This window comes from Struthio camelus, chromosome 7 (genome assembly GCF_040807025.1).
Source record: "Struthio camelus isolate bStrCam1 chromosome 7, bStrCam1.hap1, whole genome shotgun sequence".
Lineage (NCBI taxonomy): Eukaryota > Metazoa > Chordata > Aves > Struthioniformes > Struthionidae > Struthio > Struthio camelus.
Window position 1 is genome coordinate 994,283 of NC_090948.1, and position 26,807 is coordinate 1,021,089.

The 26,807-nt window shown below is 38.3% G+C and overlaps 1 protein-coding gene across 25 annotated transcripts in view; it reads right to left on the minus strand.

The window, feature by feature from the left end:
* Window positions 1–26,807, minus strand: part of JAKMIP3 (Janus kinase and microtubule interacting protein 3) — a 121,361-nt gene that overhangs the window by 58,355 nt on the left and 36,199 nt on the right. For 24 of the 25 annotated variants that reach the window (XM_068951348.1, XM_068951365.1, XM_068951364.1 and 21 more), the window contains 2 exons: window positions 19,351–19,592; window positions 10,428–10,925 (listed from right to left, as the gene is read on the minus strand). In XM_068951348.1, the coding sequence (XP_068807449.1) occupies window positions 10,428–10,925; window positions 19,351–19,485 (633 nt within the window). In that variant the 5' untranslated portion in view covers window positions 19,486–19,592. The remainder of the gene's footprint in view (window positions 1–10,427; window positions 10,926–19,350; window positions 19,593–26,807) is intronic. The other variant, XM_068951366.1, reaches the window with a different exon arrangement.

Sequence of the window (26,807 nt, forward strand, 5' to 3'; positions counted from 1 at the left end):
TAATGTTCCTACACATCTAAGTCAGGCTGTCACGCAATGCCACAGCACCAAAACCGACACTGATTCCCTTCATTACAAATGATGGAAACACAGCAGGTATAATAGAGGAGCAAACAGAGATTTCAAATGTGTTTCAACTGAGAAAAATTATTCTAAATTCTGCACAAATGAAAAACAAAATACAAAGTATTATCACCTCTCCTTTTGTGTAATTATTTGGCAAGTCCTACTCTGTAGGATATACATGTAATTAAAATAGAAAAAATAACTATGTATTAACAGGGCAGCACAAATGGCAACTTCCCCTTTACAGCCTCATTATCACACAAGCACTCAATGGACAAAGCTCCTCCGAGGGTATGTAAGCAGCCACTTATCAGCAGCATCTGCTGTACCACTCATGAAAACACAGACCTGGAGAGTGTGAGTAAAAAGAAAATGTGCCTGCTTGGTAAATTGAATATTCCATTTTTGCTTGCAATTCATTCCTGTCGAGCTTTGGGTACACCGTCTGATGCCTCCGAGCAAGAAGACATAGGCGCTCCTTCCATGACGTTTCACATCAACAGCTACAGGTTAGAAGGAACCTCGTTCAGAAATGGGGAGAACTAGGGAACAAGGAGCAGCTATATTTGCTGGGGAACCCATACAGAGGTGTTAGGGTCTGTTAGGTTTTGGGCTTGTAACCACAGCTGTGGCCTTGGTTCAGTTTCCTGGTCTACCTGACATCCTGTACTGCCTTGAGCGTCGGGGACCTCAGATCACCGTTTCAGATGGCTCAGGATGGTCCCTCCTCTGTTGCTGCAATCCATCAGCGTTCCCACAGCACGTGGCGCAGTGGGCTCGTTTTGAGCTGCTATGATGAGCTCAGGAGAGAGACAACGGGACTGCACTGTGAATAGACGAGCTGAGGGCCCATCCTGGGGAAGGAGGAGACAGGGATCACCTTGATGAAATTCATATCATAACATTTTTGAGCTCAGCCCTCTTATTCCTCTCGGAGTCAGCGCAAACCTGGGTCTTCCTTTTTCCCTTCAGTTGTCTGAAGGGTCCTTACTGACTTCTTATTGGCTGAGGTACTGAGATAAGCAAGAAAGCAAAAATTATGGAAGTAGAACAAATCTGAAAAGCCATTCTCCTGATTAGGATATTCATACTTCTTTCCTAGAACACCAACACTTTATTATGCCTTGTGCTCCTGAGATTTCAGGATGATGCATTTCCCATGAGTCACAGGGCTATCAGAGCTCTGCCTGATGGAGGCCTGACTTTTGTGTTTGGGACTCTTCACCTTGGACCTGTATGCTTTCACACTTCTTTTCATCTGAGCAGACATCCCTTGATATTTCTGGCACAGATCTTGGATTATAAACTGAAACAGAGAAGGTTCAGTCCCGATGTAAGGAAAAATGTTTCCACATGAAGACAGTCAAGTGCTGGGACAAGATGCTGTTGGATCTGTCCTTGACGGTTTCCAAGACGCAGCTAGACAAAGCCCTGAGTGACCCCAACTATATTAAGTGCTGGTCATGGTTCGAGTGCACAGTAGGACTAGTGACCTCCCAAGGTCCCTTCTCGCTGGAATGATTATATGCTTACTGCCTTTCATGGAAAGGGGATCTCCCTGTCCACTTACCCAGTGCCCCAGACACTAATCCTCAGTGGCTCTGGCAGACCTATGCATGGAGTCTCGTCTTGCTGACATTCTCTTGCTACGTAAGTACCCATCAGTTTAAGCCAACAAGCACATCAACAACTTTTGCATCGAGTCAGAAAACAACCTGCCTTTATTTTGCCTGCCGCACACTCACTCAAAACACAGCAACACGTTTCCCTGCCTCCGTTTCCTTAGCACTGCTGAATATTCTCTACGTCCTCTCCAGAGAGGAGTCTTGGATCCCCCATATCTCACACACGACCTCAGCTCTTACTCACAGATATTCTCTCTCTCCCATGAAACCAGTCTGCTTTTTCCATGGCTGGTTCCACAGTTAAATCACACCAATGGGATGTCGGGGAGATCCCTTCCTCCCACCCTCTCCTCTGGCTAGGCTACCCAGCTGTGTGGCTTCACATTATAAAAGTGCCAAGAAGCTAAGTTTGGCTTTCCAAGCAATTCCAGAAGCACAGAAACCCAAGACCTGTGTTACTGCGTGTTGCAACACAACAGTAACACACTATCACAGAATAGAGCAGATTTCTTGTTTTAGATTCACATGTTCCTTCTACTGCTATTTCCCATTAGCAGAAAAACATTTTTAAGAACTGCACGGTAAGTAAGGCACAAAAGGAGCAATGCAAAACCAGCAGGTTTATTGGCCCTACAAAATGTAGGGACAATGTTGTACATTTTTTAATATACAAAACCATCCCACAGTAGTTTGGTGTTAGCTGGAATAAGAAATGCATTTGGGTAAATGAAGTTCAATCTACAAATGATGAAAAAAATCCATATTTGCAAGGAAAAATGATTCACTACGAATAATTTGTCTAGCTCTCAGTACAGGATGACGGTTGAGATACCTTTTATAATAATGAATATGGGAATTTTTCACCAGAGTGTAAGGGAATAAAAATGAGAAAGTAAAAACTAAGTCAGTCACCAATAAAATGGACATTTAAAAAGCTAGCCTCCTACACTTTTCATCTGATACTGTTCTTTAACTCCCACGTCTTCATCAATTTACCACTGCTTAGCAGAGAGAAATGGCAGAGATGTGCCTGTAAACATAGTTTCAGAACGATATTGAAAAGATTCATATTTTCTTTGTCTGTGATATTGGATTACTATAAGGAGGCCATCTGGAATCCTACGTGGTCTTACTTTAGGTGTTAGAGTAGTTTGCTAAACCCTTCAGTAGTCACTATCAACTAGTTTATCTTAAATGGAAAATAAATAGTTCCAATCTCTAATAAAAGCAATTTCAGCAGTCTTTCTGATTTTTGCTTTCGTCCCCTTGTAAAATGGACAGGAGGAAGGGAGGTCCCAGTTGCCATTGCTGTTCAGCACTTCTCATTTCTGACCAATTTCCATTTCTGTAAAATTTAAATGTTCTTCTATCACATTGAATTTTAGTCCACATTAAGCAAGACTCTAGACCAATTACTCCATTAAACCATTTTCATGACTAAAGGTCTCTTTACCCCTTGACATGCATAGAGTAATTAACATAGGACATGTTGTTATTAGTGGGAAACCATAAGAATACAACTAAAAGCATTTGCGTAATATTTTAAGCTGTTTTAAAATGCACAAATTTAAATGGGTTTATTAAAATTAGAAATTCTTTAAGAAGGAGGTTGTTAACATACCTACTTGTTACAATCTGCAAAGTGACTTTCATCTTTTACATTAATATTTCTTAAGCTTCTGAGCCCGAGATAGCTGAACTGGGTTAGGTGTACCTCCCTGGAGATCGTCACATTCAGACTTTACAGACACAAACAGCGCAAACCATATGTGCAAACAGAAAACACAAGACATCTTAAATCAAGAAACTACAATTTTCACTCTTGATTAAACAGGCTATTGTGAATATTCCTTTGTGGACCTTTCCTTTCATTAAGTGTAGGAAACATCCTTGCAACATTTTTCAAAAGGACTGACAGCAGCCATCAAGGAAAGTTTGCAGGGAAGATCCTATCTTACATGTAAACAACAACAAAACCTATAAGGGTGAACAGAGATCAAACACTACGTCATGATGATCAAAATAACTTTAAATTATGCTCCATCTAGCAGAAAGGACAAGACTCTGAGTGAAGGTTTGTAATTATAGATGTGAAATCTGTATCTTATTATCTTTTTCATATCAGATATTAGAAGTAAATGAGCTCTGCTGGAGAAGAAGCACAAAGGAACTGCAGCCAACAATAAAGCCTGTCCTCTGTACAGTTTTGCCCTGTACTAGATAATTTCTCCTTGCTTCCTCATATTCAGTATTTTCCCAAGAATTGTAAGTCCATTCATTTTTTGACCTTTATCGCTGAAGCATCCTCCTTCCTAAATCTGGAATTGATCTCAGTCATAAAACAAAAATTATTTGGTGGTTACATTTCCAGATGCTGTTATCCATTCAGGATGCTACTGAATTTGGTTCTAAAAGCCTAATTGTGTGAGTACGTCCATACAAGTCACCATGAAAAATCTATTACTTGTAGCATGATGAGTTGATGAAAAAGTACCCAGTACAGTTTGTGGCTGAACATTAGAAATACTTAGTTGTCCCTAATCACATTGACACAAATACACTCTTTGTGTGTATCTACATCACAGCCTAGAATTACAATTCATGTACATATACCCAAATTCGCTTAAACTATTGAGTGTTGTTTCAGAGCAACATAGGACTCAGTGTGAGCTGAGCATAACTTGGTGAACTTTACATTTGTATTAATACACCTGTTGTAAATGCCCACCATGTCTCTAATTAAATTAATGCTCAAAGATAGGGTTCGATTGCAGTATAGGCATGATTCTTCCCTGAGAAGGTGGTAGATAAAATTGGGCCAAGGTTACAGAGTGCAATACGTAAGCCTGAGGAAGAAATTGCAGAAGGTAGTTCTGCAGCTTTTGTCCGGAAGTTGGTTATGACACCTTCAGGATATAACATGCTATGAATCCATTTTCTTTGATCGTTTCAGTAGGTGGCCAGGAAAGGCTCCCTATACAAAATACCTTATGCCAAAGAGAAGACAGACGTTTTAGGTCTGACTCATATCTGACCTCTATAAGTCAGTAAAAAATAATTTGTCATATGCTACTATCAAACAAAAAAAAATTAAAAGCTATTCCAACTATGAGCAAAATACCTCACAAATTGTATTCCAAAACTGGTGTATTTCCTGCTGGTAGAGAGCAAAGGGTTATTAGCACGTGATCTAATTAGAAGTGCCCAAGTACAAGACATAAAATACAACTTCTTGACTCTTGATGATATGAAAAGCCTGTTAAGTCCATTGTGGAGAATAATTTGAACGTAGTCTCCCTTTCCTGCGGTGTTCACAGAACTCGAAGACGCTTGGCTCTGCTGAATGGGATTAGTCTAAAGCCATTGGCATCAACATGTAATAGCTCTGCCAGCCCCTCGATATATAAAAACTAGAAAAAATAGCTAGAATTCTTCTCCCATAAATATTGACTAGGAGCTTTTTCTGAAGAGAGATTACACCTTATTAGCTGTTACGATCTGAGCGCCTATGGTACAAAATCACCACCTGCAATTATTATTACTTCTACTGTAAGTAGACTACTTGACACACTATTTGCTGTGTACATAGGGCCATTTGTAAACATGTCTTGGCAGGAGAATATAAATAGAGTGGTCACATTTGAAAGTCTCTTTTTGACCACAAGGATATTCTGGATTTAATTTTACTGCTGGAGATAGACTACACCACTCATCCAGTTACAGCTGGTTCGACCAGGGGTATCTATGCCTTCTCCAAGCCATGGGCAGCGCTCACCTCTCTTCTGGAAGAGGGCAAAAATGCAGGGATTTTCCTTAGAAATGGGGCAAAGACTGAGTTCATCCAGTAGCGCTGGTTCTGGTTCAATGCAACAGTCTAACTTTGTTGCAGTGAGTCAACAAAATGGAAAGGATTATGGTGAAGCTGGTTGAAAGTCTAAACATATATACCCTGCATCCCGCTTAGCAAAATCTGACAAAACCTGGGAAGACCATTTGGCCTGAAGTTAAGCAGATGCTGCAGCTTTTTTTATTTATCATGACCAAAATAAACTGCTATTCACTTGAAGCAAATTTGTATGGCTACAGATCTCCTTTTTGCATAATGCTACATCTTCCTATCATACCTGTTACTTTAAAGGTAATCTAACACTTTTTTGCAGGTCTAAAGTGAGACATCGACAACCGTATTTCTGTCTATTCAGTAAAGAAAAAAAAACAGTTTTAATTTGGAAGGAAGATAATGGAACAACACAAAATTACATTTTTAAAACAAATTCTATCTGACTATATATGGAAGTATTTTCCTTTCTGCAGCTAAGCCTGTATAGATAGTCAGGTGTATTTTGCAAGTAAATACAAAAATGAAAACATTGAATTAAAAATTAAAAACTCTACCTATCAGAAATAAATAACTTTCAAAGATTATTTTATCTTAAAGGGCTTATATCATTGCAAAACTGAACATGAATGGTGTTGGAGTACAACTTATCTTTCTCCAACCTGACTGAAAAAAAGCAGTTTCTTTCAAAAGGTGAAATAATAATTTGTTGGAAGGTTTCTTCCCCCCTTTGTTAAAATGACTAAATAACGCATTGTACATGAATCACAGAGCTTTTAAAATCTTGCTGCGACTCCACTAACAATTCAGAACTGGCTGCCTGCCATGGCCTTTACATTAACATGTAATCCCCAGATGTGGACCAGAGGCAATGCACCACAGAACATGTATATGTGCTAGGCCAGACACCAAACGGATAGAAATCAATCTGCCTCCTCAATGGAAGTAGGCTGAGCTAACAAGCTGGGGTTATGGCTCTCCATTTGTACAGAACTGTAGTGGGTAGAACAGTTTAATGCACAGGATCAGTTTAAATATATAACACTAATGTTTTTGGAAAAGAATAGTGGCTGATACACTGCTGACTGTTAAGCCAACAGTCCCAGACTTAACTGCTATATACAGGGAAAAGAAACGTTAGCTGAAAACATCTGTGCTGACGTCAGACAAACTCATCCCTAGCACTTAAAATAACTTGTAGGACAAACAGCAACACTTGAAGGTCAAATCAGTCCTTGCACAACAGCTCTGGTCTTTCCACACCATCACACAGAACGCAATAAAGAGATCTTCAAACTAACATCGATCTGAGCCGGGGGTCCGCATAGCCAAGGTCAGACAGAGGCAACATCCATCCACGATGCAACAGCTCAGACTGGGGCTATTTTACATTCCTCTGACGAGAGACAATCAACATACCTTATTTACGACCCATCTCTCAAAAAGGGAGAAAAACACTGGTTTTCAGTAACAGTTCAAGTGTTCTGAGAATTGCACAGAGAACTCAGCTTTTCTCTTACATTGTGGCACCAGTCTTCCCCCTCAAACCTGCAAGGTGCCAGGAGCCAACAGCATCCATTGAAAACAACTACAGTCAAGTCCATGGAACTGAGAGTGCTTAAAATAATTCAGGAAGCACTCAGGACCCAGTAAAACGATGGCATCATGTAATTTAATTAGTACAGTTAGATAATCTGATTCTTTCGAGCAGGAATAAAAAAAAAGTTTGATTTTCAAAGGCAATTTAGAAAACATACCATCAAACCACACTATTCCTTGCAACCATGGAGATATTTATTTTACAGCTCCTACATTAAAGGCCATTAGCATGGACTTTTCACGTAATGCAGTAAGTTTATTTAGGATGTACATTAGCCATCCTTTCATTTTGATGTATTAAATCAATGCATCTAGTAATGTAAGAAAAGTACTTACACTGCAGCATATTTGAACAGTATCGATAGATCAGTTGGTTATAAGCTATTTTAATATCCTCTTCATAAAAATAAAATAACCTATGAGAGGAAAAAAGCTCAATAACGTAAAGCTTAAGAGAACATGTGGCTAAATAAAGGATACTTAGTGCTAAAATGACTAATGGGACAACTGAACGGTGTGTCAGTGTCAGTCAGTTTGGTTCGTTAAGATACAGCTGATGCTATACCACTGTTGTTGGTAGGTAGGTTTTGGAGGGCATTCACTGACAGCGTGGCTATACTGTCGCGCTTTGACTTGGCCAGTCTGCAAACGGGTTGTTCACATTTTCTTAGCATGTACACAACAGTCAAGTGATAATGACTCAGAAGTGGCATGGATGAATTTATGCTGAGACACTGAACAATACAAGAAAGCATGGCAAAACCCAAGTGATGGCAACTTCAAAGAAATGCTGAAGCAAGACCCAACATATGCATCACAGGAGTATGGCTGCTACATTTGTTCCCATGCTCTTGATAACTACAGCAACAGTTCCAGGGTACAGTCCTGAAATGAGCTGTGCAAAGTCTCAGACGACTTTGGATGAGCAGTAAAGCAAGGATTCCAAAGGGCAGTGGAAGAAACCTCATCCTAGCAGCCAGAAAGTGACGGCCTCTCCGAGTCTCACGAAAAGACTTCTCTTTTCGCTCAGAGCTCTCTTTGGACTTCGGTCCCTCCTATAAGACACACAGCCCTTCGACGTGACGGCAGTTCCTAGCCTCACCATAGGCTAGGCGTTTCCTAATGAATTATCTATCTGTTGTGAAGTTCCCTCAGTCTCAGCTGAATTCTTTATATGATGATGTTTAGCACTATTAGTACAAGCACCCACAACTGCTACAAGGTAGCTGCAATTCCAATGGAAATTTTAAAGAAATTCTAATTTAATTGTATATTGACCTTTAAAAACACCACCATCAGCATCATTTTCATCTCTCCTTCCAAAGAAAATAGAGGAGAAGTCATAAGTACCTAGTTATAAGACCAGGGAGAAACAAGCCATGAGTGCGTGTGTATGTATATGTATATATATGCTGCGTGAGTATGTGCATGCCTATCGAGAGTACATGCTCAGCCTTGCTGCTGGCTGAACCTGGAGACAGAGCCACAGCAGCCTTGCATCTATGGTGCTGCCAGATCCAGCTTCCCCTAACATCAACAGTTTGGAGATAATAATGTAACGACTGTGTCATTAGTAAACATAATCAGTATTGTAACAATACAAACACACACAAGTACAAACAAGTATGCATGCATTGAAAGAAGAACGATGCACTTCTGAGGAGCTAAATGGCAGATGATGCCAAATGAACTCTTCTGGCGTTTTTACTGCCTTTAGTGAGTATCAAAGGCTCATCACTTTTCAGTGTCTTTTTCACATTGGAGTAATCTGAAATTCATTTAAAATGGCTCATTGAGTTAATCTGGCTCCACTGTCTGAATGTGTAGGTCAAATAGTTATGGATAATATAATAATCTCTTAAGAGAAAATTTTTGTGTTTACACGTCATGACAGGGAGTGTCACACGCATGTAGCAAAGCCTAAAAAGTTATTTATACCTTACAGAACGCAAAATGAAAACTAAGTTCTCCTGCTATTCTTATATTCTGATGACAACATTCCTAACTCTTACCCAAAAATTAAACCTTTTATTGAAATTATATTATTAACTGTGCTTTATTTTGCAAATAAATTTGAAGATTCTTTACTTCCAAAGAAATGGAACATCTACAGAAAATTTTCCTATCATGTCACCCACATTATGTCACCCACTCTGCAGTGGTAACAGCCAAAGTTGTAGTCATTTGACTTTGGCAGCCATGTCTGCTACACAGCAGAAGTTAGCACTCCTTGGGCTTTTATGGAGGTTGGGTCGGTTTTAGCTCTTTTGCATACGCCAGTTTTAGAAATGTTAAGGAGGCTGCACATGCTGGAGGAAAGATGCATACCCTGACCACCTGAACTTAACCCATGCAAATAGCTTGTTTGCATATGATTTGATTTAGGGTTAATACCCCTTCAGGCCAATCACTCTGCCCAAAGATTTGAAATTACCCATATTCGTCATCAAAAGAACAATGTATTATTCCAAACAATTAATAGAAAGCTTTTTGGATATTCATGCAAATTGTATTGTGGATCTTCTGTATTGCTGCACAGTATCATGTAAGAGGTAACACCTCTATCCCTACTAGAAGTGTTAGAGGCTATGAAAATATTATTTCGCTACTGACATTACTAACTACTAACTTTGCTTCCTGGAGAGAACTTCTACTTTCACAAATACCTTGAAGGGAGAAAAGTTGATAATATTTAACAAAACCTGTGATTTAAGAAACATACTGGGATCTGCTATGTGTATTCACAAGAAGAAATTTTTCAAGAAGGAAAATTTTCCCAAGCATTTTTTCTTTAATTTGATGCCTGTCTACTCTGCAGACCCTACAGATAGTTACATCTCTGCCAAAATTTGAGAATAAGAGCGAACTTAGTAGGTATTAGAATTTCAGTATGTTCCTCCCATGCACATCTTCATGGTATGAAGCAGGCTATTAAAATATTTCCTGCAGAACAGGAAAGTGAATCTCTACCACAGTCTCTGAGGGCCAAGAAGCACAGATATTTTGTAGAATTCCCCTAACTTAGCTAGTATCGCAAGGTTCGTTCCTGATATTTGAAAGATAAACAATATTAACAAGCAATGACGGGGAAAAAACCACCACATAAAACATCCTACCACATTAAAAAAAATTTTTTTTTAAACTTTACTACCAGCAAGAAGAAAATTAATTTCAAGCAAGCTCCTAAAGTTTGGACACCTATCCTCATGCGCTCGCCTGAGTCCACCACTGAACTTAGGTTTATTTCCTGTAATTGGGTAAGTGTTAGGAAAAACACAGATACAGATAACAACACATACCAGTCTACGAATTTCTCTTTCACACTCCCTCTTAATTCTGCTGATTTCCTCTTGATGCAGGTGATACACACTCCTTATCTCTGCTGCTTTAATTTTGTCAGCTTGGATTACCATAGTTAAAGCTTCTTCCACTTGTTTCTTAGCCCCCTTAAGCTCTGAAATTTCTTGCTGCATTTTTATTTTCTCAACTTCAAATCCTTTCTTGGCCTCCTCTTTTGCCTCTGAGAGAAGCACTGTTTTAACTTTGTCAGGAGCCCCATCTCTCACCGCATTCAGAAGGGACTGTAGTCTCTGGATTTCATTATCTTTAATTTTTATTACTCTAAGTAGTTCAGCTTCGTGCTGTCTCAGAAGTGCTTCTCGAACAGCCTGGAGCTCCTTCATTTTTTCTTCATGAAGTTTGACTTTGAGCTCTGTTACCACTACTGTACTTTTATGCTGTTCGTGCTCTTTGATCTGCTTAACTTCCTGGTTTTTCTCTCTTTCCAACTTGCTGACCTAAAAGGGAAATCAAAAAAGTACAGTGTATTTATCAACAAAATGATTAGCGCTCGTTATGATATCATCTAAAAATGATGGTGTGAGCCACTTTACAGTATCAGAATTTAACGTTATAGGTCTGTGCCTTCGTGTGAAAGGCCAGACCAGTGAATTAGCATTACCATGCATGTAATTACACATCTGGCCTTTTTTTAAGGCTTTCTGATCAAATACTTTATTACATAATAAACATCCTTTGTTTTTTTGTCTTTTTAAGAGGTTCCAAATAAAAGCAAAGTCAATGAACTCTGCCTCACAACTGCTTTGAGATCAAAAAACATCCTTTGCTTAACTTTGCCATTCCCCCCACCTTTGTGCAATAGAATTATGAAAGAGAAGTCTCCTCTCTTTAGATGCGTTTCATGGGAAGAAAATATACCTTTCCAAACACGATACAACAACAGTTTCAGACTAGCTAACCCAGTAATGCAGTCAGTAGGACGCGGAGTTGTAAAAGATGATTCTATCTATCTCCACCATAAACACTCGGAGAACATCTCCCATCTTAGCGCTAATTAAACCCATCCTTTCTCACGGCTTATCCAGAAACACAGATAAGTATTCACCTTGTAATTAATACAGCCATTGTAGCTCCATTTAATCAAAATCAACAGTGACAATTACTAAAACCTTTGAAATACGACCAAGTCCCAGGTGAAGCCATAAAGAGAGTCGAACCTGCGCTAAGGTTACATGGTCTGTGGCTTCCCTGGCCCAGTAATTCTCCTATACTCAGGCAGCCGGTTTGGAGGTTTGTAGAGTTGCAATTCTTCTGATCCACATGGTATATTTAAGCGAAAATGGAGCAGAAAACAAGACAGAGATATGGAAAGTAGGATAGTAACTGTTATTACCTACTTGGTTATTCAATGACAGCAGAGTCCACTGATTGATGAGAGGCTCCTCTTAGCAAATTGCTGGGGCAATAACAAAAAAAAAGCGTTCCTAGGAAGTCCTCTATCCCTGCAGCAGGTAGGCCCTATGAGCTTGGCTGAGCAGGTATCAAAAGGTCACAACTTACTACATGTACTCTACAAGGAGGTTTCTGCCTTGAAAAACCTACAGTTCAAAGTTGGATTTACAGATAACTACAGTATATAATTCCAGTTAGTTGAAATAATTCCATTATGTCAATGGGATTTGAAACTGGGTCCACATGGGCAACAAAAATAGTGAGCCACAGGGCACTCGCAAACTCTTGCATCTCTAGCAAAAAAAACCCCGTGATTCAGATCATCTCTTTCCCAGCATTTAACTGAAGTTATTGTGTCATTCTCCCACAGCAATAGAAACTTCGGAAAGAATCAGAGTGGAAGAGCTTAAAATGAAAAAAAAAAAAATGAAAGGTTAATTTATGGACCTGACTTGAGTGTATTGATTAATAATGACTGAGTTAATACAAGAAAATAATAACTAAATTAGAACAGTACCAGTAAGTAGAACTATACTGGTAAAAATTATGTTTTTATTGTAAAATCCCATCCAATACTTCCACATTAATGCTGAATTACTATTTTTATCTGCACATTGAACAGCCATTTTTTATCTGCATATTGAACAGCCATATATATTACATGAATTTTTTATGAACCATTAAATAGTAAAATGGCTCATTTCATTGAATATAAAAGTCAAATGAGAGGGCTCTTAGATTAAAGCAGATTTTGCTTTTTGAGAATGGTTATTAAATGAGTCTAAAGATTATAGCCTATTCTTTAGACAAACACTTTCTTTAGGAGATAGATAGATTTTATTTTGACAAAGTTGAGATGATAGAATGGAGGTAGAAGTGCATTAAATAAGCTAAATATTGGTGCACTAAAAGTTAGGAAATCGTAACATATTAACAACCTACTTAAACTCTGCTTCCTTTTTTTTCTCTCAGAAGTTATGTATTTTTCCTGCAATACTCTCTTTGACTGACTCTGTGAATGCTGCAGGAAAGGCTTGTGAAATTTTTTTTAATCATTTTAATTTACACTGTTATCATTTTAATTTATCCTTCACTGTGCACACAAATAGCACTCTGAAAAAAAATTAACTTTTTTCACACATTTCAGTGCCTGCTAACAATAAAATGTATTCAAAACCTACCTCATTTTGTCTATTATCTGCTTAAATAATACTATGGTTTCAGTAACTTTATCCCAAACATAGAGAGCATGCTATCAGCTTATCAGTTGTTCAGACATGAAAGGAAAAATTATGGGACAAATATTACAGCTTAAGTGATTGCTTTTAGGGACAGTTAGTTGGCCAGTACACAAGGACAAAAATTTTCAGTTCAGGTGAAATCTGAAAACAGAAAATATATCAGTCAAATTTGAGTGAACTATACTCTGAGTTAGAAGTGCATACTGTTTGTTAAGTGTTCTTCTCAATCTAAGTAACAAGTCAGGTTTGATCCCAGAATTATTTAGAGTGAAACTAACCAAGAGTGGACTACAACAGAATTAAACTTGACATCTTCCTGGGAAGTGTTACCTTCGAAGTTAGCAGCACAATTTCACACTTTCAGAAAGGCAAAAAATGAAAGATTGTGCATTTTTGTATTATTTTAACAACTTGAAAGTAGATCTTGGAAAATGAAGTGACTAAATGTAAGTAGAACCTGTAAACCTCCTATTGGAGCAACCACTGACTCACTTTTGCAAGCCTTTAATTAGAAGTAACTCCTAAATGAGACTTAGTTTTGGCTAGACCAAAGATCTGTTGAGGCTGTGGTTTCACTACATTACCTTCCATCGTTCAGGGCATTCAGTATATTCACGGAGACATGCAAATCATCCTAGCATAGAGGTCCTGCACAAAAGGCTTCAGACCATTCACTCCACACATCCCTACAGCTGTGCTGAACAGAAGGACAGCTAAACACTAGGAGGGGGAGGTCACAAGGGTTTTTTTGTTGATTTTTTTTCTTCCTTTTTCTTTCTTCCCTTTTATTTATTTATTTATTTATTTATTTATTTATTTATTTATTTTTTACAACAAGTGACTTCAAAGCAGTAGCTAGTTCAAAAGGGTCGCAGCTACTCTTCTAAAAACACTAACTGACTTGTTGCCTAAAAAGTTTGCAGGAACACAGTCTAAAATAAGACTATTTATTTGGTTTTGTTCTGGGAAAAGGGTAGGAGGAGAACAGAGCTATCTGATCGTAAATATCAAATGTCTATGTGCGAAATAAATATAGGATAAATTTGTGTCTTTGCAGTCAAAAGGTTGTACAATCAATCTAATAATCTTTTTTTGCTGGGAGATAACAAAGATATTAATTTCTAGTACAAGAGTGGAAAGAGGGCCTCACACAAAGAAAATCAAACTAGCGTCAAAAAAATTAGATCAGATACCAAAAGCGGCATGTTTTTGGGACCAGCTGCAGCATTAAAGGGTAATTCAGGCCAATTAACCTGGCTTTATCCCAAGAACTTGCTAAATTATTCCATGATGAACCTGTGTGGTGTCACAGCTAGACCGCTCCTGGTACCCTGGTCTTCAGCTGCATCATGCTGCAGGGTGCACGGAGGTTACACTCCTCCTCTGCATCTCTGGTCATGCATATTTTGCCTAGCTGAGATGTAGGAGAGGTAAGTCAAGCTCAAATGATCAGCACAGTGGTACCTGTTCAATATGGCATTCAACAGATGCAAAATAACAGACATTCAGGGTTACTTATCAACGCGTTGGTGAACAATGCAGCCTCCAGGAACAAACCTGGGATCACCTACCACTCATCTTGTTCTGCCTCCCTGCCATGCATGTGGATTTTTTCCTATCTATGAATGGTTTCTAAGTATTAGCATCTGTAGGAAGACTAAGAAAGCTCGATTAATTGTTTTTTATTGACCTACTGTACACTGAGAAACCATTCCTAGAAAGTCATTGGGAAAAGGTAATGGTTTCCTAATAACCCCGTGTTCACAATGTTAGAGGTGTGTCAGTTCAAGTTAAACAAATGCACAAATAAAACGTTTTCTAGGTGACAAATGATAACATCTTTTCAAAGGCTCATTTTCTTCAATTACATTTTGAATCCTGAGGCGTCCTCAGAAAAGAAATGTTCTTGCAGGCAAGATCTCTCCCACATTAATAGCCTTTTTCTCACAGTCTTCTCAACTTCAGCTGAACACATCTTTTGAAAATTCAAAGCAAATACACTTCCAGATTTTTAGCAGATTCTCACCATATTTCACAGCTTATATTTCATCAACCTTTTTCACTTTTCAAATTGCAAATACTTTTATTTTCACATGTAGTGATTAAGTTCAATGACTTGCATAGCAAATATATATCATATCAAAGTTCAAATGCATAGTGATATCAATAAAACATTAAAGATTCATTTCACATAAATAATGTAATTCTCTTTATACTTAAAATTTGCTTTGCGCTGAGCTTAACAAGTGATAAAGATATATGACAAAATCTATCTTCTTTTTTTCCTACCAACTTCTGCCTTGTATTTTACCCTTAAAATAAAGTTAGTAAAAACCTGACAGCTAATAAATGCCATGAAATTTTCTAAGCACGCAACTAATAACATGCAGTGATTTGGTATATATATAGGCAGGTTTGTGCAATATATCCTGGCTATGCAGTGACTAAACTGGGTGCTCCATGCTCTCCAGGTCTCCTTAACAGCCAGTGCTAAAACCCTAATGTTCATTTTCATATAAAAAGTCACATCCATTTGTGAGTACTGAAAACTGCAATGATAAGCAATGTTCCTGACAGGAAAGTGAATTCTTAATTAAATAGAGGGTTAGGACAGGATCCAAACGCTGCTGAAATCTGTCAAGAGCATCTCAACAGGCTTTGGATGAAAGGGTTTAATTCTTTATAATGACTTGTTAACATATTGCAAGTCTTTATACACAACTACCACAAATACAGTTACTCAGTCCTGCTCCCATACAGGTCTATTAGATGTACTGGTTAAAAACTAGCTTTAAGAGACATCATGAAAAAATACAAGAGAGATCATTACTAGGGAAACCCACTGAAAGCTTGTTTTAAATGGTTTTCAGGAGGTCTCATAACACATTCCAGTCTTGCAAAGGAGCCATGCTGGAGCAAAGGGCCACAGGGCTTGTTCAAGTGAATTGAAATTATTATACTGACAAATATTTGAATACTACTTTATGAATGATTGTCAAAGTGTCCAATGTGTGAAGATGACCATGGGCATAGGATACAAACATCCAAGCTCCCCAGTCACCTTTGAAAAATGGGTGTTAGGAGAAACAGAAAACGTTTGTGCCAAGGGGAAAGGGGAGCAAAAGAACTACGTACCTGCCTGCCTTCTTCGAGTAGAGGGCAGGGAGCGCCCTCTTTTTTTGCTCTATCTTTTCTGCCCTATAACGTTTGTCTGAACAGACTGTGCACATCTCTGAATACTGAAATTAAGAAATGGATATTCTGGTACACCATAATTAGTTACGGAAGTGTTCACTGGTTTAAAAAAAAAAAGGTTCAACTCCATTCTGTTCAGTAAAAATGCATTTTTCTTCCTCAGCTGACATAATAAGGTTTCCTTACTAATAATAAGCCTAAGCTTGTCTCACAAATGAGAACACTCTAAAGATTACAGACCCAAACAGTGCAAATGTAAAGAAAAAAACCTGTGACATTCAAGACAACTTAGAGAACTTTTATTCTTCTAAGCAGTAAGTAATTTATGAAAATAAGAAAAAGAACGCTAATAAATTTGTAGAAAAGACCTTTCTTTTGCTAGGGATAAACATAAATGGAAATTTCTGTACATTTAGAAAAAGAGAAACAGAAATGTACCATTGTCACTTTTCAAGCAATTGATAATAAGAATAAGAGTCTAAGCACCACTGCTGAATTTAATGCCACATATTTTGTTTTAATAATTAAATAATAATCCTTTGCAATCTCACAGACTCTTTAATATGCCAAATTTAGTGCCTTAAAAACATCAATTAATGCAATATAAATAAGCATTATAAATTCACACAATAAAAAACAAGCGAACTTTAATATCCAAACACTACGTAAAGTCTATGAGGTAGCCACTGATATTTTGTTTTATGAAAAACATTCTCCAGTGCTCTGACTGTTAGGGATGTATCCTACAGATATGGTCACACTACATCTAATGATCCCCACAGATCATTCCTATCAACCTTATCATCTCTTTTTTATTCCAAACAGGGCATATGGTCAATAGTGATGCATCACAGCCGTTGAACGCAGGCAAGGCTCCTCGGACACTGGGTCGCACCCACGAGAAAAAAACACGTTCTCAGCCTGCCTGGCTTGAGGTCCAAACCAGGCAGCTCTCCCTGCTTGTCCTTTGCCTGGCAGAGCCATACCAGAAAGAACACAAAGTCTTGAGAAAAGGCAAACAAGCCAGGACACTTGCAGAAAAGAATCTGAACCTGGCTCAAACGAGGAAGAGTTTCTTCTCGGTTCTCAGGGTAACTGCTTAGAAACAGACTATTGTTTAAAATAATTCCATGCAAATAGTTCCACGCAAACTTCTGCGAAGCCCAGATTAACCGCGTTTTATCAGATGCCTTTTCAGAAATGAATTATGCATTAAGAATAATTAACTATATCTGATCACTGAAATATCTCTTACCCCTTCTGTTTAAAACCATATCAGGAAAACAAGAGAAGCTATGATGAGAAGCACTGTATCAAAAAGGATGGCGGGGGGGAAGGACAGAAAATCAGTCCTCAATCTTAATATTGTAAACTGTGCATCACAACTGGTTTCTAAAACGTGGTTCTCTTTTTAAAAAGCAATATATACTCTAGGAAGTTTCCTTGAAAACGAGATTTATAGTCTACAATGCCAAATAATAATGCAAATTCATGGTAAAACACAGAGTATAATTCTGTCCTTGGCATAATAATGCATGTTTGTATTAGCACACTTGAACTAAAAAAAAAAAAAAAAAAAAACTATGTGAACTAATTTGGGGAATTAGGGAAAAGCAAGGAAATTCGTCATGCCCTCACTGAGAAATGGGCTGAAGGCTACTACCACAAACTCTTAAAACTTAAAATTCAGGCTCATATTACATAGGCTGTCTCTCTCATAAAGGCTCAGAGTGAAATGGTGGCTCCTTAAGCTTTGGCAATCACAGCCAGAGACTGAAATTAGGCCCTACTGTCCAGACATCTAAAAATTCTGTACCGACAGTTTGAAGGATTTTGAGCAGCAAACCAGACAGAATCAATGTAAACATGAAAGAGAATGAGCAAAGAGAATTTCTGAATAACACAAAATTGTCTACAAGGAGAATGAAAAAAATGTAAATATATAGTGGAAAAAGTCCTAGTGAGAGAAACAAAAGATGTGGACAGCTTTCAGCCTGCTGCTATGATTATGCCACCTGTTTTGGACAGATGTTTATTTTTACAGATCTTTTCCTGGCATTTAGGTTCGTAATTTTTCAGCTTAATTTCTTCCTGACTCATAAGAACAAGTATTCTGTAAACAGCTGAGTCACCGCCTGCCAAAGAATTTGCAATTCTGGCTATTTAGTTTGCCCATCACAAAGCTATATCTCTGAAGCACCATCATTTTTAGAAATAAGGAATCTTTTGTCTCATATTCATTCTTAAATGCAAAGAAAACAAATTTAAAATAAAAAATAAAGGGTTTTTCTTTTGTTTCATAAATAATGTTAGTTCCAGTTACTAGGCACTCTGACAATTTACTTTCAAAGACCTTTGCAAGTCAGCTATAATGTAGTGCAAAATGTATTTACCAGCTCCAATTAGTTTATCAGCGCCTTTCCTAAAGAGTCTATGTTTTACACTTCTCAATACAAAACTAGTTAATTCTAAATTTCGGTAGCAAATTAGACTACAGATACTAGAACAGAAACTGCCATTCCCAGTCGCGTGATACGCGCTTTCAAGCAGGTTGATGGCACCCCCTTCTTTCCCGGTAGAACTGCTTCTTCTAGCGCTCGGTGTCTGCTGCCAAATCAGCTGCTTCTGCCACCACAGAGGTCAGCTGGGACAGCTGTTAAATAATACAGCGAGAAGGAAAGCATGTGAAAGTAACTCACAGAAATAACTTCTTAACGAAAGTATTCCGTACTACATGCTGTTGAGTTTAACGCTAAACTTGCGGCTGTTCTCCACAGTGATCACAAATGTGCTTAGAGCTACACAATAAGAAGTCCCTTTTTAAGGAATGCTGTGCATACACTAGCAAAATTAACCACAGGATGAGGCTAGTTGGCCAACAACTCTGAGCGTCTACTTGAAAAAATTCTATACAGCGGATATCAGAAGTGGTTCCAACTCATCCATCATTTTGGAAAGGTGAATAGTGGTTAGTAATCAGAAATAACAGATTATCTTAATTTTAGTCAACGGGGGAAGAAAAAAGGATGCACACCTTACTCTTTTCTTGTTGGAGCTCTATTTGAATGTCTGTGAGTTTTGCCCTGAGCTCTTCATTGGCAGCTTGCAAGGCAGCTAAGGCATCGGGCTTTTCTCCCTTAGCTCGGATGCTGGCACCCTTCTTTGACATTGTGAGACAGCGTGACGGGGAAGGGGAAACGCCAAGCAGAGACCCCTCCGTTCCACCACTCGAGGCTTCGCGTCCTTGCTTCCGTCCCACTACATTTTCTTACTTGCCTAGAAAGAGGGAAATCACACAACTGCTGTGAAAGTGCCAGAGTTGAGCAGGTCCCACAGTTAGCCAACAAGAGTACAGTGAGATTTGTTTCAAGTGTCTTCAACAGGATTTAAAGGTATTTCACTCGAAAGCAATTTTTGTGACCATATATGTGTATATAACCAGTAGCGCACCATTTTCCCATGAATTTCAATTTACACAGGTCAGCCAGATTATAATAAACGCTTCTGACAGCGTTTCATAGGACAGGCCACACAACATAGAAACAGACTGTGCCATAAAGCATCCCATCCATTACCACCTGAAGAGTACATTAAGGGTACAAACAACCATTTAAAACATGAACTTTTGAGCCGTTTTTGGCTTTACATCACTGTCTATACATGGAGAGAAGGAACAGCAGGCAGCTGAATACCACATGTTTCAGGAAAGCAAGAGGCACACATCACTTCACAGAAATGTTAGAGTGGCTCTACCCTAACATGAAGTAAGGGCTGGACAGAGCTCAAGTGTAATAATAGTTTTGTTTTCATCTCTGTAGAGCAAAAGATTTGAAGCACAAACTATAGTTTTTTTTTTTGGTCACTTCTTTTGCACATAAATTCATTTAGTGCAGACGGCACGGATGTTCTTGAGTGCCTGGCACTACCCCTAGCACCTTCACGGCTTAGAGACAGCAACAACCGAGAAAACTATTTTCAATACAGGCAGAATATTCTTATGCTCTTTAAAAAATGTCTTAAGATAAATAAAGTTTGTTTTATTCAAAGTACTTTTCAGAAATTCACAGTGAAAGTAATAAAATAAGAAGCTACAGAAGCTAGTAGAGATTATACAAAGGCAGTGGAAGCTTCCCACAGAGGTACATGTGATGCAACATCAACACAGCAACTTACATATATATATAGGTTTATCTAAGTCTGACAACAGTGTAACTGTTTGTTTTATTCACACTAAGAGGTTTTGGGTTAAACCAGAATAAATAGGACTGGGATAACCAAACTCATTGTGTTAAACAGTGAAGAACTGATTTGGCAAAAGTAGACCCAAACTCACAGAATTCATATATTAATACAGTGCTGGGCTACAGTTGAACCCATTAATCCAAACCCGTTCATGAACTATGCAATGTACATACTTCGCAATGATAACTTTAGATTTCTCAGCAAAACATATCCTATAATATTGAGTACAGTACTAAAAACTACATGTTTTTATTAATTTTTATTTCAATATTCTCCAACAGAGACTTAGCCCAAGAATATTTGACAGCAACATTTTGGAATGAGTAAGCATCATTAAAGTCTGTAGAGATTGTGCCAAAGGTAAAATATCATATTATCAATGAAAATTAAAAGTCCTTTATAATCAATACTATTAAGGACAGAATATTAGAGTTACTGATATCCTTGCAAAAAAAAAATCTATTTTAAGTCTGAAAAATTGTCATCTGCAGTTGGTCTAGGATTTCTTTTTTTCATATTCATCAATACCATGATGCTTCTTTTAAGGTTAAATTTTCTACTGCCCTCCATCTCATCTTCTGCTATAAATATCTTTCAAAAGCCCTCACTATTCAAAGCAAAATCATCATGCCCCCTGATGAAGCCTCAGATAACTTCTGCAATCCATCCAGAGCACTCTTACGAAGGTGTACCTTACTATTAAACACACACAGAAAGTGTGCCTAAATGCATGACTCCTTTAACCTTCTCACACAGACGTTGCTCTTTCTTCTTCATACTTCTGACCTTCCCTCACTCAACCGGAGAAAGATTGTCAAGTATATTGTCTCTATGGCCTGCAAGTTTTTCTGTTTTTAATGAGAGAGTCTATCTGGCTCTGAACTCTTCAAGTTACATGGAATATACATTGACTTAAAATAACATCATTGTGTAATTCATTGTGAAACAGGGGGAAAGTTAATGTAATGCCACAGGGTCTGGGCCCTCTTGTTCTGGTGCTACACATACTAAATACTGAACTGTTCCTGGTCCCCCTGACTGCAGTTGGAACTCTGCCACATAACACCTATGGGCGTATCAGGGCCATACAGCAAGACACAGATTCACTCTAAAGAATTTGCAATCTGAAAGAGACAAAGACGGATACAGATGGGGAGGAATATGATATTTTCTATAGGTTTATGTCATTTTTATGCTGCTTGTATTCCATGGTTCAGAAAATTCTATCAGAGTTCTATGTAAAGCAAATTAATTGGCATATTAATCAAATTAAGTGTAATCTATGTGGTCTGCTTTGTCTGCACAGAGATGAATTTCACTCAACTTATCAAAGTTTGTCCATATTTGATCTGAGTCACTTCTCGTAGGTGTTGATGCAAAAAGACAGTCCATTAAAATTATGTACTTGATCACTGGAAATTAAACTCCATGCTGAAGAACAAGTCAGTAGGAAGTTGTTCAGCTTGCTCCCTATTCTTCCTAAGATCAGTATTGAACACAATATTTATCAATAGCATGAACAGATTTTATTCAGTAGAAGCCTAAAGTTAACATGAAATTCTATGCAAAATGCTCTGTCTTGGATGACCTGTGTTTATTACTAGATCAGAAGAACAGTGATACAGGATGCTCCATCCTAAGAATATGAATGTTCCCTCACTGTTTCTTTCACACTTCATATATTTTCTGAAGTATCTTTTTGTATAATGAAATTACTTTGTTAAAGCACTACGAAAAGAGAATCCACACACTACTGCACAGACTGAAAAATCCTAATTATCTTAAATGCTGCCAGTGTTTGCTTTTATTGCATTTTCACTGATGCTTAAATATGAGGCTTGTGTCTGTATGTTTCTGAATCTCTGTACCCAATCCTTTTTGACTCCTTCTTTTGTCCTTGAAGGAACTACTAGTGTTTTCCTTAATAATTAGCCCATCCAATTTTCTACAGCAGTAGGATTAAAATAAAATCACAGAATGCTACTTCCAATTTGGTTGGATGAGAAAATCAGAAAATCCCAGACCTAAAAAGCAGATGTTGTGCTACAGTTTATTCTTCTTCAGATTTAAACCAGCATATAGGCTGAACCAGTGACATTCTCTTTAAATATATAGTCATTTTAATGATGATTTCGCTTCTTCTCCTATGGAATTCCTTTCTTTCAAAATCATGTACATATACATGCAAAATCATACATATATACAGAGAAGAAACCCACAAAATAATAAAGGTAGTTAATTCAAGTCTTTAAATGAAGCATGATATAGAAGTCTACTTATTAGCATGCAGATAAGTCTATTGTTCTTACGAAAATACCACATACTAAATTTGGGATGACAAAACTGGGTGACAAAGGAAAGGGGATAGAACTAACTTTCAAATTCTATAGATTCACATTAGTGAAGGGGCAAGGGAGCTGACATCGGAAAAGGACTTCCAACATAGAACAGCATGCTAAAGCTATAATGAGATTTTCCCAAAGAAAAATCAGTTCCTTTGCCAGTACTTAAAATAATAAGCCTGATTAAAAAAGAACTACATAGAAATTAGCTGAGGACTCTTTTTAATTAAGTCTTTTAGGATGAAAAAGGACATAATGATAAAATTTGAATGTAAGCACTAATAACACCTCAGGATTAAGAGATCCTAATAATAGGAATTTGATTAGTCTTGGTAATGATCTGACAGCCCAAATGCACTAATATCAACCAGACTTGCAGACCAATAGAAAAACTGTTCTGCACACCACCATACCAAGCTCAAGATCTCGGGGAGACTGGGAAGGTTTCTCAGAGGAAGACCTTCAAGCAGAAAAGTATGTTTCTCCTTTCTCAATGTAAAAATGGACTCTGTGAGTTGTAGGTTTGCTCATATAAATGGTGGAGTAGTAAGGAGACTGCTGGGGAGGAGGTTATATGGTAGTGTTTCAGTGTGCCTTTAGAAATCAGCGGGGAAGTAGGCGCGCTTGGTCAAGAGTACCTCTCAGTGATGCTATGGCTTCATCTACTCCTGAATACGTCAGACCTCAGAGCCACCTCGGCCACCTCAGCAGCTATGCTCACACATCTGTGAGATGGAAGAGGCACACACTCAAGAACGACAGGAAAAAAAATACTTTCTGCCTTCACTGAGTATGCTCTCCTGACACATAGGACACTTCACACTTTCTCTCCCTTGTGAGAGAGTGACCAAAAGGTCTCTGTGTTTACAGTCCCACATAAAGGCATTTACAGAGTTTAGAGTCACTGGCCCGCTTGGTGTATGTTAGATTGTTACTCCTAAGGATGGTAATGGGAAATCACACTGCACAGAGTAAGGCAGCTTTCTAGTGACAGCCGTAAGCTTCTGTGCATGTAATTGGACAAGCATCCTTGTTGGAAGCTATGAAAGGAGGTTTTTGCATTAAAAAAAGTCATGGTCTTGTAACATACAGAGACAATGGTGTCTGTTGCTGTGGGCCTGTGCACATAAATGATTAAGGCCATCTGGGGGCTGATGGACGAATGCCAGTCTTAAAAGGATATTGCTCCTAAGTAGTAGATAGCAGGGCCTATCATTATCAAGATCCAGAAGCATACCGCTCAGCTCGAGGGAATGAGATTCCGATATGGCTCTTACTGGCTTTACAGAGACAGTCTTGTCTGCCAGCCTTTTATTTATTAAAGCTATCAGTACCAATTTAGGCAAGGCCCACATAATTCTTCTGATAGTGTAATTTCAGCAGATATCAGTAGTTTTGATCTAAAAGTTGGTCCTCTAAAAGTTCCTTATGGGATTACTCTCGGTAAAAAATAAAATCTGAGTCATTCTTTTCCCCCTTTCTAACCCTGTGGTTGGTGTTGCTTTGTTTTGCTTCGCTTCTTTTCACTTTTCACTTCACTCCCACCCGCTTTTACACCAGTCTCATTCCCTCACTCCCTTCTCCTCTGTTCTTATTTTTCTTTTGCTATATTTCTTGCCACTCCACTGGCTCTCTCACTGTACAAATGATGGTTTACTTGGACTGGAATGTCTTCCTTTTCCTGGATTATTCAGTATGAGCGCAGTACAGTGTTCTCCGAGTCCCTTACTCAGATATATTCACAGTAATATTTATGTCAATTTTCAGGTCTTTTTTTACCCCTAATTAAAAATATAAAGAGGTCGGAATGCAACTGAAAACCTGCACCCAAATGATCAAACGGCCATTTCAGAAAGAATTAGTGACATTTGCTCTTGCCTGAATACGAGCTTCTGCAGTTTCATCATTAAGACCCTCCAGTCCAATGCCCCTTGCATTTGTTTTATGTACATTAGCTATTAGAAGACCTTGCACCTCCACAAGTGTAGATTATACAAAGAGTTAGTGAAACCTTTTGATGTTAAAATACTTTTGCCCAATTTTTGTTTCAGATACAACGTTGATCCTCACCACAGATATGATTTGGGAAAATCATATTTTCAGGGGAAAGCAGAGCATCAGTGTTAAGTATGGAAGAAGTAATCATTGTGTCTTTTCATAGATTTAAGGCCAAAAGGCGATGTTTGATCATTTAGTCTGACCTCCTATGTAATACAGGCCTTCACATTGCAATATTTCCAGTGAAAACTTTCTGACAAAGACAAACTTACAGCAAGCATCAAATGGATTATAAAGACCTCCATCTCCTACTATTTTCTCCCTGTGAATATATACCATAATTATGTCACCACCTGAGCAAAACTGAGCTCTTCTCAGATCCATGAATAATTTTCCCCACCTCTCGAACCACAGTTCTCACCCTTCTTTTCTGAATAAGCATCACAAGCATTCAGGAAAATGTAAAAGTGAAAAATTCAGGCAGTTCTACAAGTCTTGAATGTTCTCAGTGAAGGCACATTTCTGGAGAATTCCCACTGAATACTATTAGGCGATTAAAGCTAGAAAGACCTATCTGCTCTCAAAGAAAACAAAACACCTTAGTAATTAATCACTCAGTATTTTTAAAACTTGACTTTTTACAGAAGGCCTTGTAAAAAACATTCTTAGTGTATTATGTTGGATTCAGATCTACAGGGAACGATGAGAAAGAAAACAGTTTACATTTGGAGCTAAAATGAAAGAAAAGAAAGAGGTTAGCTAGCTAGCAGAAAGTTTTAGAAGTCACACTTCTATTGAAGGAGCAAAGAAACAGTGACTAATCTAAAAAGGAGAAGAGTGTGCAAATTTGATCTGGTGGGGCCTGCTCAGGAGCTTTGTCCTATCAGGAGCCACCTGGACATAGAGAACGGGTTTTCTGTGTGCGCCTGAGCTGTTTATAGCCAACAGGAAAGAACCTCAGCCCACTAGAGAGGCTAAACACACTAGAGAACAGACTAACTGCTGCCGGCAAAAGAGATTTACAGTCAACAGTCCAGTTTGCTTAACCAGCTAGCATCCTAAACACGTAAACCAAGAGATGCTACTGCAGACACCACTTCAGTTCCAAAGAGCTGCAGTGAGGTACTACTTTAGACTACCTCCCAGGTTTCTGCCAGCGGAGCACCAGACAGTTTTCGTTACTGGGCAAAAGCAGTAACTATGCAATGCTTCTGCTACAGTGAAGCAGCAGAAACTACTACTACAGAGAGCATTAGAAAAAAGGAGTAACTGCCTTCTAAGATGGCCATGGGAGGTACAGTGCCAGGAAAGAAGGTCAGAGAAGTCCCTGGGAACAGAGGTCGGCAGAGGCGGGTTTTAACAGCTAGCTCAAGAATCAGCTCTGATTGGAAGGACTTAACTCTAACAACAGAGACTGGACAAAACTGTGCCTCCAGCAGAGCCTCGGCAACCCTACAGATGCAGTTAACAAAGGAAGAATATGAAAAAAAAAAAGTAAACGGAGTCAGATTCTAAATTACAATATGGTTATGCTGTATGCTCTCAGCAGTAAAAAAAAAAAAAAAGTCTGCACAATAGTCCAGTTTTTATCCTTTAGCTTTAGGGATTCCCCTAAACCCATAAAAAATATTTCCAAGCCAACATCATTATGCTAGTATAGAAATCAGCAAAGAGATAGTTTGTCATGCTGGAGTAGGAATATAAAACAGCCATTTCCTATTTGTTCAACTTCTCTGCTTTAATAGCTAATACGTGGTAAGCCCAAAAGGCTAATGCTTAGATGCAAAAACTGAAAACAGATTCTTAAAAAGAGTCCATGCCCCTGCAGCCAACGACACAGCTCAGTGGGACACTATATTCAGAGTGCGCATCAATAGTGGGGTGAAAAGCCATTTCAGATAAAAGCAGT